The sequence below is a fragment of the Canis aureus genome, chromosome 34 (assembly GCF_053574225.1).
Source record: "Canis aureus isolate CA01 chromosome 34, VMU_Caureus_v.1.0, whole genome shotgun sequence".
Lineage (NCBI taxonomy): Eukaryota > Metazoa > Chordata > Mammalia > Carnivora > Canidae > Canis > Canis aureus.
Genome location: NC_135644.1, coordinates 9,650,999 through 9,666,370, shown reverse-complemented (window position 1 = coordinate 9,666,370; position 15,372 = coordinate 9,650,999). Strand labels below are relative to the sequence as shown.

Genomic DNA, 15,372 nt, shown 5'->3' with positions numbered 1-15,372 from the left:
TGGGTAAAGAGCAATTACAATAAACTAGGATGATAGGACATAAATTCTATCTTTTGACAGTAATGTCAGGAGGGAAAAAATAAACTATGTCTCAGTGACATGCTGGAGGTCTACTGTTGGTTTGATAGCCATAGGTATAGCTTAGATATTTTTTTGTGACAATCCATGATAAACCTTTATCAAGATATCTCAGCAGTTTACTCTCTTATTTTTTTTTCTGATCAGTATAGTCTTCTGTGGAAAAATAGAACTACATTTTTCATGAGAAAAAAATGTTAAGTTCCCTTAAAATAATATAGCTCTTTGGTAAATATTCTGTAACTTCTTATACAAACACATCGTCTAAAAGTTAACTAAAATGTATAACCTTTTGCCACCAGATGTCAAATTCAGTAACAAATAGGTATTAAAACTGATAATTATTAATTATACTATTGCTGCACACATAGTTGGAGTCAACTCTATAAATATAAATGATCTTTTTAAGTAACTACACCATTTTTTTTCTCCCATCACTTAGTATTTTAAAAATTTTGGTTGCTAGGTACTGTTCTGACACATGGAAGGACACCAGTAATAATTGACTTCCATAATACAGTATGATAAATTATATGATAGAAGTAAATGTAGGAGAAATAGAGACAGAGTTCACATCGACAGGTGTTTATGAAGACCTCTCCAGAAGGGCCATGCCTAAGGTGGTCCTTGAAGGTTGTTGATAAGGGGTTGAGGGAATAAAATGGGGAGTTACTCTGCAGAGAGAACAACGTGTGGGCAGCCTTAGAATTGAGAAGAACCATGTCTGCCTTGTGAAGCTGCTAGTTTTTCAGTGTCACTGGGACATAAGATTTAACTATAAGGTGGAGTAGGCAGTAGGTTTAGGGGCAGAGTAGTAAGGATTACAGGGCAGCTGGAGAGATAATTTGGTCTTTTATGCCTATTAGAATAGTTTGAACTGTATCTAAAAGACTAGACTACCTTCCTCAATAGTAAATTATTGTCTGAATTAAGGAAGGTAAACTCATAATAAGTAAGCAAAGAAATGTGATTTATTAAACATACTAGGGTAAATTACTGTATTTAAATGATATTATAAATATACATGTAAATGCCATACTGATTTAGGAGCAATAATGAGAAAATCCTTCAGATCTGAATTTCAGTCCTGGTTCCACCATTTAAATTTCTGTGATTTTGTGTAAATTAGGTAATTCTCTATGCTAGTTTCCTTAGCTATAAAATGAGGATAATAAAAGAATCCATCTTCATAAACTTTTGTGAGTATTAAATAGATAATGATAAGCAGTATTAGTAAGTACTCAACAAATGTTAAATTTATTTGTTGTTGCTGTTTATTATTTTGGTGTCAGTGATCTTTACAAGTGTATTTATAGTCTCTAATCCCCATCTCTGTATGTATGTGGATATAGAGTCATCTTAATGTAGGCCAGGAGACAGCATCATTGAGAAAGTTAATTCACGTGAAATCCTATTCTTTTCTATTTTATTTATTTTTTACTTTTGAATTTTATTTTTTAAAGTTTTCATTTAAATTCCAGTTAGCATACAATATAATGTTAGTTTCAGGAGTATGATACATTGATTTATAACTTCTATATATCACCTGGTACTCATCACAACAAGTTCATACTCTTTTTATAATACGTATTTTTATCTGTTATTTTGAAGTATCTAAATATGATTCACTGCCTTACATGTGAATCATAAACTTTTCCTCAAGCTTAAAAAATTTTTTTGGCTCTGATTAAATCATTTGATGACAGCCTTGAAAGCATTATCGTTAAAAGATGTATTTTCCTGATCCTACTAAGTTCTACATGTGAATGTGTTAAATTTAGTGTTTTTGTCTTGTGTGTTATGAATTTTTCATAATGAGTTTTTTTCAATTAGCTTCCTTCCATTTTAGATGCTGTAACATGATCAATATAATGAAAATTATGATAGTCAAAGCCACTGGAATGCTTTGCATTCTTTTCTTATGTATGGAATTCACAGTAACTTAAAATAATGTGCTCTTTTATTTGAAAAATGGTTAAAACAACATTTTTATTATTTTTTGCCCATGACCCACATTTGTTTTAGCCTTTGCTCTATGTTGAAATAAGTGTGAAATGCTTATTATCAGTCCTTTTGTTTAATTTTACCTTTTGTGTGACCTTGACACTTGCAGGGCAGCTTGAGTGGTTATAATATCCAAGTACTTCCTTTCCTTGTTTCTTGAAAATGCTGCTCCAATGTTGCCTGGTTTTATATGTTGTTTTAAGGAAATCTAATGCTAGTTCTTTTGCCTTTGTAGCTTGTTTCCCTTTTTTGCCTGGGTGTCTTGAGGATTTTTTTCTCTATTATTGAAGTCTACCACTTTTATAGCTCAGAGTTGATTGTCCTAGGATTGTTTTGTGTGGTACTCAGTGGAGCCTTTCTGTGTTTCTATTTAGGGTTTTTAATCTTTGTGGAAATTTTTTTTGGGATTGTAGTGTTAAGTATTAGGGGTTCCACCTATTGTTTTGATGTTTCTTCTTCAGGGACATCAGTTGTACTTATGTCTGACTGTGTTTTGCATTTCAACCACTATATCCCTGACCCTTTTTTCCCAACTTCTTTCTTTATTTTCTTTTCATTCTCTTGGTTATTTTATTGCTCTTCTTCAGTGCCCTTTATTAAGTCTTCATTTGGATCTATTCTCTATTCTCCTTTGGATATCTTATAACTTACCTTCATTTTTCATATATTTTTATTGTTGTTGCTGCTGCTGTTCTTTTTCTTTCCTAAGGTTAATCACCTTTTACTTCATTTCTTCTTGTTGTTTTTTTTTTTTTTTGTCCACCTACATTTTTAATGTTTGTATTTCTGATTCAGATATTCCTTTTAATATCCCCAAATGCTTGCTTGATAATATTTAATTCAGTTTGAGATGTTTGTTACTATCTTTTTCAATATTGTGGTTGGTTTAGGGGAGAGACTTTTCATCAACAGAAAGCTTTTACTTACATTTTCTGACTTTCTGCAGTAGATTTTGTAGATTTGCTCTGCTTTTTTCTATTACTGTTTATTACTTAGAAAGTGTTCCTAGTTTGGGAATGTCCTTTTCTGTCACTCCAACCCTCTTTTGTGCTACTTGTTTTGTGGATGGTGGTATTTTTGGTGTGAGAAGGCCTGGCATGTCTTCTTTCTCTTTTATTTCTATAGAATCTTTAATTTCTCTCTCTTACTTCATTCTTTCCCTTCATTACTTTGTCTCCAAGAAGTACCACACTTCTCTGAATATGATACTTCCCTGAAAATACTCCCCTTGCTTCTCCAAGGCTGCCATTTCTAGTTCCCTCCCGTTTTTTCCCTTCCCCATAGCCAGGGCTATGGATTTCCCTGTACGGGATTTTGGCATTATTGTTGCACTTTTGCTATCTGTGGTTGATTTTGTCTTTGTTTCCTCCAGATGCTCTGATACTCTCTGTTATTTCTTATGAAATCTTTTAAGCCTCCCCTTACTTTCTACCTTTACAAGCTTGCAGCAGGTGGAAGGCTATAGAAGGTCTTTTGGAATTCTTTCATTTTATTTCTACTTAACAGGTAATGTGAAGGTCAAAGTGTTTTTTGTCCCCTAGCAATATTGAAAGTTTTGTTTCAGTATTATTTGTGGTTTTGTGTTTCTTGTTGATTTTTATGTTTTGGGAGAGAAAATAGGATTCAACATCAAATAACTACCATTCTTAGTCCTGAAGTCACCTGAAAGTATATTTTCAAATTACAAAAGATTTTATTTACTTTAAGCAAATACTTGCATTTTATATCAAATAGCAGTTGAAGCTTTCAGTTTTCTTGAGAGCAAACGTTATATTTGGAAAATAGAAAATAGAAAATTCTTAAATTTATTGCAAGATAGTTTTGATAAAACAGAAAAGTGAATGATATATAAGTCTCTATGATGTCATATTATGGAGTTATTTATAAACACTTATATGAAGTATATACAAAATATAAAAATGTATAAAGTGGTATACTGTACATATAATCAAATGATAAGTAATCCAAGTATTTTATATCACTCCACTGACATAATATGCCCAAAGCAAAAGTATCAATAAATATAATAAAACACAACAGAAACCAGCCTTTTGATTAAGTAAATTTAGATACATCCATTTATGGTAGGCTAATTTGAATATAAGTCTGAATGGAAACTGCCCTCTGTCAAACTGCATTTGAGACCTGGATGATTTTGCTTTCACAGTGGGACCCCCTATAGACCCATAGCTGGATAGTTGAAGACTTTGGACATTTCAAATTTGGACATTTCATTAATCTTGCAATAGTGTAGTCTCATTTTACTAATTTTATTTTCATTTTTGATGTCACTCGTAATGGTGGGCTTTACTACTTTAGAGTGCCTGCTCTACATAGGAGGCAATGCAGATAGGTAGAAGTTTAAGACATGGACACTTTTTGCTGGTACCTTAGAATTTTGATGTAGAATTAGAATTTTAAAGGAAGTTTGCTAATGTAAAGATATTTGTATTTTTAAAACTCAACTTTTGAATAAGTAATTACATATACAAAATTGAAATATGGACAAATATACATGATTCCAAAGGTACTGAAGTATGTTTAAGGAAAATATGCCTTCTATCCCTGTCTTCCAATCATTTCCTTTGTTCAGAGTAAACACTTATTGCTATTATTTAAGCATATATGTATGCAGTTTTAAAAGCACAAGTGGGAGGTTATTATTTGCTTTACACTTTTATAAAGCTTACTCTGTATCATTACATTTAGAGCCACTTCATTCTTTTTGACACTTACTGAATGTACACTGATGTATTTAACCAGATCCTCATTGATTGGCATTTAAATGGTTTCCATCTTTTTCCTGGATTATATTTAAGTTATAGTTAGATGATATTATATACTATAATTCAAAGAAATATTTTTGAATGTCTCCATTTCTCATAAAAGGAAAGATTTCACAAAAACCTGGGAACTTGGAGTTTAGTTTTAAGTAGAAAAGTATTCCTCTCTGCAGTCACAGCTTATACTGACCTTTTCCTTAATGAATTTTGATCTGGTGACTTTTGAGTTTCATCAGGTATTAAAGGTTTCTGTAATTTGTGGTCAGAGTAGAGTAAATAGAGAAGATGATTCCTGTGGTTAGGAGTATATGCCTGTCAATTTTCAATTTATTTGAAGACACAACTTTTAAATTCCAGGGTTACTGAGAGCTTCTAAAAATGTTGAAAAGAGTCGAAAGAATTACAAATAAGGGGCACCTGGGTGGCTCAGTGGTTGAACATCTACCTTTGGTTTGGGATGTGATCCTGGGTTCCTGGCCTCAAGTCTCCCATAGGGCTCCCTACAGGGAGCCTGCTTCTCCCTCCACTTATGTCTCTGCCTCTCTCTGTGTCTCTCAAGAATAAGGAAATAAAAAAATAATAATAAAAAAAGAATTACAAGTAAGTTTAGTGATGGTGTCAGTATAGTGGCAGGAATATTAGCGACTTAAAAAATTAAAGTGATACAACTTGTATTTATAGGAAAGAACAAGTGTGATAGATAATTCTGTTCTGGTGGATGAGAAGACATTATAATTTACCTGTCAACCTTTTGCCTTTCTCTGAAAAAGGTTTAGAAGTTCTTTTAGACTCTTTATAGTCTAAGATACCTTTAAAAATTTTGTTCCTATTAGTAAAATGTATAACTGTTAGCTCCTTAAAGAAAATAACTCGGAAGGTTCATTTGTAATTCATTTGGAGAATTAGTTAACTTACAATATTTTTTAATAGCTTTATTGAAATCTAATTCACATACCATAAAATTCACCCATTTTAAAGTATATCTCTTAGAAGGGATAGTTCCTGAGGTTAGTGTTTGAGATTCTTTTCTGAGCATAGTTGAAGTCCTCTGCACTATTTCCATACAGGGAAACTAGCAGGCCTACCATGTTGTCTTTGTCTCCAATAAATTTACCTGTGTCCTCCCAGTTGCCTTTTACCACATCCTCCACTGTCTTGAGAGTGTTCTTAGGCTCCATGCTCTGTTTGTTGCAAACAAAGTAATTTTTTTTTGGAAAGATATGAGGAGCTGTTTTTTGACTTGTGTTCCCTTTCCTCCTCCCTCCTCAGCCCCTTGAGAATAAGTTTCTGAGCCTCTGTGTCTCTGAGCTATGGCTTCGGAGGGGAACAGTGGCATGCTTTTCTCTGAGGATAGCTCTACTCCAGTAGCTTAGTGCTAGGGAAAAGGGAGAAAGAAAACAGATCTTGGTTTCCTTCTCCTGACAAGATACCCTCTCTTTACAGGCCAGGTTAAGAGCAGTTGGGACTTCAGTATTAGTGAGTCACTTCAAGTAGAGCTCTGTCCCACCAGCTAAGGATAGGTAAAAGAAGTGAACTAACCTCCTCCCCATTCTCCCCCCAACCTCTGGGTAGTACTTGCCTGGAATGTTGCTTTAGGAAAAGGTAGCTGAAGGCAGGGTTATGTAGAATAGGATCAAAGGTTTTTCTGAAATTAAAAAAATCTTCATGTATATATTCCAGAGAAAGGAAAATACACATCCACACAAAAATATGTATGTAAATTTGTATGTATATTCGCAGTAGCATTATTCATATACAGTAGCCAAAAGGTGGAAACCTTTGGAACTTTCAGCTCTAGGGAGAGGAGAGGAACTAGACCTTAAATTAGTGGTGTAATCAATCATGCCTGTGTAGTGAAGCCTCCATGAAAATCACTAAAATGCAGATTTCAGAGAGCTTCCAGAGTGGTGAACGCATGGAGGTTCTTGGGAGGGTGGTGCATTTGGAAAGGGCTTGGAAACTCTGAGCACCTTCCTTCGTACTTTGCTCTTATGCATCTTTTTTTTTTTTTTTTTTTCATCATGGCTCTGCCTGAGTAGTATCGTTTTATATTAAACTGGTAATCTAGTTTTAAGCAAATGGGGAAATCCAAATGTCCATCACCTAACGAATGGATAAACAAAATAAGTTATACACAAAATAGTCCACAATTAAAAAGGAATGATGTACTAATACATGCCATAACAGGGATAAACCTTGAAAACATTATCTAAGTGAAAGAAGCCGGTCACAAAAGACCACGTATTATAAAATTCCATTTATATGACATTTCCAGAATAGGCAAATTTATAGAACTATTAATAGATTAGTGGTTGTCTAGGGCTGAAGTGTATGTGTGGTGGGGAAATGGGGTATGCTGTTTTATGGGTGCAGTTTCTTTTTTGGAGGTGATAAAAGTGTTCTAGACTTAGATTTTTTTAAAAAAAGATTTTGTTTATTTGGGAGGGGATGGGGAAGGAGCAGAGGGAGACAGACAGACTTTGCACTGAGAACAGTGCCTGATGTGGGGCTTTATCCCACGACCCTGAGATTGTGACCTGAGCTGAAATCAAGAATTGGATGTTTAACTAACCACCCAGGTGCCCTCTAATCTTAGATTTTTAATGATAATTGCATATATATGTGGATATACTAAAAACTATTGAGTTTTACACTTTAAATGGATGAATTTTATGGTTTATGAATTATATCTCAGTAAAGATGCTAAAATAAAAGATAAAGCTTAGTCCTTTTTGTTTCCTTTTAAAATTCACAAGATATATTTACTTTTTATTTAAATAGTAATCAAGCCAGACTTAGAGTTTTTGTGATTTTACAAATTATAATAGGGTCATATTTGATATCTCAATAGACAATCATTTGTATGTGTGATAATATATTGTGATCTAATATAATTTACTTTTTGTGACTTCTTAGTTTTCAGTCTTATATTTTATATTGACATTTTGGGTGTATTATAAATATACTGGAAGCATTGATTTTTGTGATACTTTTTATTTATTTCTAGTGTTCTAGTATTATTTAAGTTCTGCAATTCAAAGATTTCCTTTAATTTTTTTTCATGATTCTCAGAAAATTTACCAATAGTATTAATAATTTCTACCATTTGTACTTCAGAAATCACTGATTTGAAAAGCTTGGCTTCATGAATATAATCATTTTTAACCATGTCTCTTCAAATATTTTAGCATAGTTATTTAGATCTCATAGAATATAGTTTATATAACTTGCTTTTTTCAACTCTTTGATTTGTCCCTCCTCTGCATAATAAAGGAAAGAGCATTTGTTTCATTGGTGGTTCTCTTGTGCTAGATATTTATGGTAACTATTTTGTCTCTAACATCTAGAGGGTTTTGTGTCTTACAAGGGCATCTCAGTATTGCCATTGTCATTTTATGAATTCTTAGGAAAGAGGCAAGGTAATAACAGTCCCTCTATTTTTTTTCTGTCATTTTAAATTCTCATAGAAGTTTCTTTTTGCCCCACCTGTTTTTCTCACAGTAAAAGTAGGCACAAATACCAGAATATACTTTTGTCTGAATGTATGAGATATACAAACTTGTTGTTTTTCACATTTTTTTCGTTTAATATGTTATAATACTTTTAAAATGATTTAAAAGTAACCTTCTTGGAGGAAGGTTACCTTAAAAATGTTTTAAAGTATTTATACATAACATAAGAATAATGTATTCCAAAAAATTTTTAGAAAGTACAAAATTTGTTTAGTTGTTTTTCTAAAAAGACTTGAGTAGCCATTATTCCCCACATAGAATAGATTAAATAGATTTAAATATGAATAGAATAAATTAATAGAATAAATAGATAAAATAGATTTAAATATGATTTAGAAAATTGGCATGTGATATATTGGATTATTCCCCCTTCTTTTTCAGGAACTCTTGGTGTGATAACAGAAGCTACAATAAAAATCAGACCAATCCCTGAATACCAAAAGTATGGCTCAGTAGCTTTCCCTAATTTTGAACAAGGAGTAGCCTGTTTAAGAGAAATTGCAAAACAGGTAAAAAAAAAATCAAAACAACAAAAACCCACCCATCGATATTTCTATTTTTAAAATTCTACTGCGTAATTGATTTTGATATGTCACATATAATCTTCATATTTAGTTGTGTTATATATGTGGTTTTTAACCAGTTCTATATGAAAAGGTAATGTAAAATCATCCCTGTAAGTGCAGTTGCTATTTCGTTATTTCTTGGTTTAAAGAGTGCTGTGTGATTTTAAGCCAAGGTAAGATATGTACTTGGGTTGATGGCTTTGAATGACTCCGCCTTTAATGAATGTTATGTTTGTTAAATTATTTTTAGGTAAGATATTTTGTGATTAATTTGAAGTAATATATAATTTTCCTTAAACTAAGACATTTATTGAAATTAAAATAAATGGCTGAATGTCAGGGATCCAAAAAATATAGAAGTTAAGTATAGGTAATCAGACTCTATCAATTCTTAGAATGTGTTACTACCAGGCCCTACTTTGTTTTATAATATTACCTAAGCTATAGCTTAAATTAAATAACATAATACAGCATAATATAACATAATATATTTATCTCTAAGTTAAGAGGAATTCCCATTTTCTCTTCCCTTCTTAAAAAAAAAAAGATATCAAGAATTTTTAAAAGACCAGATAATGCCACATAATTTTATTTCTATGTTCTGTTTATCAGTGTAGAAATTCTTCCATTTCTTTAGGAATTTGGTTCATTGTTTGAACTACATTTGTTTTTTAAAAATTTTTTATTTCAATATTTCCCAGCAGGAAGGATATCAAGGGAATACACTCTAGCCTATTTCTTCTTGCTTTCTCCAAACTCCTAGAGTTCTTTTGTACTTCATCAGCTATATGCAACTAGAATCTTGAGGGCAAGGGAACTTTCTGATATGACCCATATAGGTCAGCATCCAGGTATCATGAACAGAGTGAAGGGAGGATCTGATGAGGCAAAGGAATGGTATCCATCAAATACTCCGTATTCATTGTGGACTTTTTAAGGTATTGAAATGGAAAGTGGTCAAGAGTCTTATCTTCCCACCATCCCAAGACAACCACTATAAATGTCTTAAAGAAACTTAAAATAAGCAGAAATATTTTACATTTACTCACATATTTACCATTTCCAGTGTTCTTGATTTCATACACTTAGTTTTGCTTCTGAGACATTCATTTTTTTTCTGTCAGTTTTCCATCTGCAGGAAGTTCAGCTATATGGTCACCTAATCTCGGTGTTGACAAAGACGATTTTTGTAATTTCCAGATAGCTTCCGTTACTTATCAGTTGTATTGCTTCCTTTGTCAGTACTTTTAGCCATAGGCCCCTTAATCTTGACTGTCTTACTGCTGGGTTAGGGAAGAGTTTAAATAAAGAAGTATAGTTCTGGACTGAACATTCTTGAACTTGTGGTAGGTTACTTTGGTGGTGTTAAAGCAAAAGCAAATGTTAATAGTTGAAATTTTTACAAGAAGAGCTCCTAATTCCTAGAATTTGGGAATATTATGTTATGGTTAAGGAGCTAGAATATATAGTTAGTGTTCTGCTATATTTGCTAAAATGAGATGGTGTAATATTTAAAATTTTTAATGGTAAATATATAAACATATATATTACTAAATATTAGTATATTATGTATAATTAATGTAATATTAAATGATTATAATATTTAAAAGGATTATTGAATAAAGGGAGAGTGGAGATAAGCTTTAGGAGTAAATATTTGTTATTCTAACATAATAGCTAAGTACTGAGCAGTGAAGTTCAAGTGTGTTTTGATACTTGTTACTAAAACTTTCCACACTTAGAGGCAAAGGAAAATAATTTCAAATTTAAGATAGCTCAGTTGTTAAAGAATAAAGGAACTACTTGCAAAGCGTTATGGTTTTACCTGTGAATTAATTAAAACCCAGAAGAATAGAAAGCTAGATTTTTATGTTCTTTGTTTTTATTTTGTTTTGTTTAGAAAGTAACTAAGTTCACCAATTAAAAATCAGAACAAACCATTTTCCATAGTTATATTTTCATATTAATTTCAATCTTATTTTTTTTTTGGTGTCTTTTCACTTTGTATTATAATTTATTCTTTGTGTTACTTTTATTTGCTTTCTTGATTTTCAAGCTTGATTATTTGCCTCCCAAGAAAGCTTATAATAAAAAATAAGTTCACATTATCTCTCTTGTTCAAGTTTTGAGTGACATCTTTTTAATTGACCATTGTTGTCTTGTTTTTTTTATGGCAAAATAAGCAGGAATGCCAAATTAGATTTTTTTAAAAAAATAATTACGGAATTTATAAAACTATCTGATTTATATGTATTTCCAACGAAAGATCTCATTGAGGTTGCATTCAACCTATGTTGGCCAAATCTGCCCCTTCACAAGATCTCCACTCTAGAACACAGATTTCATTAGACTTGCTAAAAAGTGTTGTTATAACATGATCTTTGAAGTAGAGGTAGACCTATTTTGTGCTTTCCTGCTTTTCCATATTGCAAATATGTAAATATATCTTAGGTTTAATTAATGACAAATGATGTACAAATGTATTAAAATCCTAAATTTATAATTTTATTGAAATGTTGGATTTAAACATAGTTTCTATAATCTGATGTGGTTTTGGGTACAATTTAATATGCCCCTGGTAGAAAATAACAGAGAAGAATTACTTGTGCTAATGAAAAGCAGGGGGTGAAATTTTCCTTCATCTTTGCATAAGTCAGTAAAAATTGCCCCTTTATTCGTTTTAAAAAATTCTTTGGATATTCACCAGTGACTATAATCTAAATTGATACAGAACTGTATTGGATATATGGTTTGGCATAAACATAGGTGATGGTTGATAGAAAGTATCACCCTGTGGTTAAAGACATCAAAAGAAAGCTCCTTTCTAATCTGTAGTTTTAATAACTTGGTTATTAAAGTAATAGACAATTTTAAAAGATATACATACCATGCAACTAGGAAGCTTGCCTTGCTTGAAACTGATTAAAAATCCTAGACAGATAATATTTTATTCTCATGTATTGTTTGTATGAATGAAACAATTAGATTAGGTACCGTAATTTGGAAATACTCTCTTTGGGGAACATACATATGTTACTTTGGCACAGATACATAAGCATTAACGCTTACCTTCCCTGGAAATGGATAAATGCTTGTATTATGGTTTAGGGACATTTACATATTAGTTTACAGAATGTACAAAACTCATAGGTCAAGAATAGAACTGTGTGTGCTGCCCTGCTTTGCAACAGTATTCTCAGGCAGAGAAATTGAGAAAATGATCAGATTTTGGCACTAGTTGTTCAATTTGCAATTTGGAATTTCAGCTGATAGCAGGAGAATTAAGATCCATTAAAATAGATGGTACGTGGTTTATGATTGTGCCAAATTCTTGATTGAATAATGAGTTGGCTGCTTGTAATTTCTCACTGTCATTTCAGAGCACTTCCATTTTTGTGATATTTTCAGAATCAGGTTGCCTTTGAAATGGGAAACTGTATTTTGGATGCTTGTTTACAAGTCTTGTTTACATGCTTGTTTACAAGTAGCAAAGTGGGCTCTTTGTATATTTTCATCACTATTCCTACTGAAGGAAATAAATTAAGCAACTTTATACTGACAGCAGAAGGATTCTATCTACTAAGGTCTATCATCTAATCTTTGTCCATGTGAGGATTGTCCTCTTTCAATACTTCACAGCCTGGTGAGAGGCTAGGAAGGAAGATTTAGTGGAAGATTAATGTGGTTCTATCTTATAAATGGCAGTCCAGTATAATTTCCAACTTAGTAGATGGGTAAGTAAGTGATTTTTAAGACTTTCTGAGAAAATAGATTTCCTGCAGTAACCTCTAAGGAGAGGGGAAATAGTGTTTTTTAACCAGAATAGCAGTTTCAGGTGTATTTTATTATTCTCTTATTGTTCGTTTAAAGAAGGCAGTGAGATTTTTATAAAGTTATAAGGAAAAAAGTCTGAAAATAAGCGCAAAAGCAATTTTTGAAGGCTGGGGTCTCCCCTTCCGCTTCCCAGTAAAATTTACGAGTTGCCCTATGGTATTGAGGGAGGGCCATTTTTTCATTAACAGAAAACACTGTAAGTGTGGTACAGAGCAGTGTGCATTCCTCTGAAAACTGTCTCAGTATTAAAATGAGGGTTTTAGAATTATAGATTAACAGGCATCTTTTTTCTACCTACCTTTTGACAAGGGGTGGCCCATTATATCTACTATCACTTTTATTTTAAGCAATTTTAAATTGATAACAAGAGTTTTTTATTTTAGAGGTTAGACCTTAATTTGGAAAGAAAAACAAAGTTCCTGTTTCTTCTGAATTGTTCTGTCTTAAGCTTGATATATCCTGGACGGGTTGAAATAAATTAAGAGAAGTTAGGTTTAGCACTTATATTATCAAATAATTAAAACTTCTTTGTATTCAATGGTAATTCTTGGAAACAATTTGTTACATATGGAAATAGAATCATTATTTTAAATGAGTGTGGTGTGTGTGTGTGTGTGTGTGTGTGTGCGCGCGTGTGCGCTCTTTTCTCCCTCTGAAGCAGAGAAAATAACCTAGCCAAATGTTTGATTAATTGGATTCTGTACTCTGGGACCCAGCAGAGTATATTAAACTTGAGGACAGTTACAAGACATGGTCTCAACTAGGAGCTACTCAGCAAAAGTCATTACACCTTTATAAAATGAAAAATGAGAATGATGAACCAGAGACTGTTTGGCATTAACTTTTGGCTCTTCTCTTAATATAAACGGAAGGAAATATCTACTCTATAATATGTATTGTTTCATTCTTTAAAACCAAGAGAGAACTCTCTTGTCTATAATGTAGACTCCTAGCTGGAAGCAAGTGTGTCGCTTCCAGTAGGGCTAATCAGTTATACCAATAGCCTTAAATACTGTCTGATTTCATCTGTGGTATCAGCTCTGAGGAAGAACCAGTTACTTGTCTACATTTTAAATTTTTCTGTCTAGAAATTGCAGTTAGCAGAATTCTCTTCACATACCTTTTTTGAACTTATTTATCAATTTATTTTTTGTATGTATTTGTATGTGAGATAGTGTGCTCTTAACTTTATATCCAACAAATCCATTGGATATTGTGTAAGTTAAATAGACATGATTTCTTACAGTAATCACCTCAGATGGTATATATCATGATAAATTTTAGGTGTTTAAATTTTTGTATGACTAGGTACAAGCAGTTTGGTATTGGAGCTTTGGCTTCTGATATAGTATGAGATTGCTAGACTATCTTCAAAATAAACTCAAGGCTCAGGAATTTGGGCTGTTCTAGAGTCTACACAGAATGATTGATTTACTTCTTGAATAAAAAAGCCTTTTCAATTCAAAGAGGATTCATATGTTAACCAAAGTACCAGAAATATAGGACTACCATTCAGTGCTTATATTTTATATTTTATCTCTATGAAATTGGAATAGTAGAAATGCTGACATTTGAGATATTTTAATATTGATTTGCCAATAACTAGTAAACTAAGATACCTTCACAAATAATGTATCAGTCTGCATTGCAAGTTCTGATTTTCCTGTGATAAGAAAGAGATATGACTTAGTTCCATAAAAACAAATTTTGCAGAAATCTTTTGATGGGTTTCTTTTTTTTTTTTGATGGGTTTCTTATAGATACTATCTTTTGGAGAAAATCTTTGGATTGAGAAATCTGTTGCTTTTTAAGTTAGTATAGGGAATTCTCAGTAATTAAGATGAATCAGAGTGGTGGCTTTTGTTTTTCAGTTTATATGTTCAAGAAAATTCCTATTTGTAGCATCATTAAAGGGAAGAAATTGCCAGCAATTTGACTTGGCAAATTTATACTTGTACTCTGAGGTCAGTGTGGCTATTTATTTCTTCTTTGCTCAGATAAAACAAAGATAAATGATATTTCCTTATTTTCCATAATGAATTTCTCACCTCTTTTCAGACTATTTACTAAGTATAAAGTATACTTGGGTACAAGTCTAATGACATGAGAGATTCTAGTAAAGATAGATTTATCATAGTAGGAAGTAAATAAATTATTTCATTACCTCTAGTTTGGGTAAGCAAATTTTGAGTGTTCCTTAAATTCCCTGCATGTGTATTATTAACCCACCAATAAAATTACTTGGTAGAACTATTCCCTCTCAGATTAGTTCTGATCACATACCACCAGGGGTCACTTTAACTCAAGGACCCCTGTCACCCTTTTCTCGTCTGTGGAATACTCAGCATAATTGAATAGTGTGGAAATGAATTTAGAGCTCTAATTCTCAGAATTTGTGATGTCTCTGATTTTTAAAGGAAATATTTTTAAGTTTTTCAAATGAGGTTTTATAGCAGTTGAAACAATCTGATCTTAACCATAGGTAGAGTTACCTAGATTGAATGTTGTTGTTTTTTAAAAATAGTAATATTATTTTGGTTTTTTGATTATAGGAATTTAATTAGTTATAGTGGCAAGTTTTCATATAAAACACTA

General features: G+C 32.1%; 1 protein-coding gene across 3 annotated transcripts in view; it reads left to right on the top strand.

Moving 5' to 3' along the window:
- The window catches only part of AGPS (alkylglycerone phosphate synthase), a 132,067-nt gene that overhangs the window by 66,577 nt on the left and 50,118 nt on the right, over positions 1-15,372 (top strand). For all 3 annotated transcript variants that reach the window (XM_077883005.1, XM_077883006.1, XM_077883004.1), the window contains exon 11: positions 8,759-8,886. In XM_077883005.1, coding sequence (XP_077739131.1) covers positions 8,759-8,886 — 128 coding nt within the window. The remainder of the gene's footprint in view (positions 1-8,758; positions 8,887-15,372) is intronic.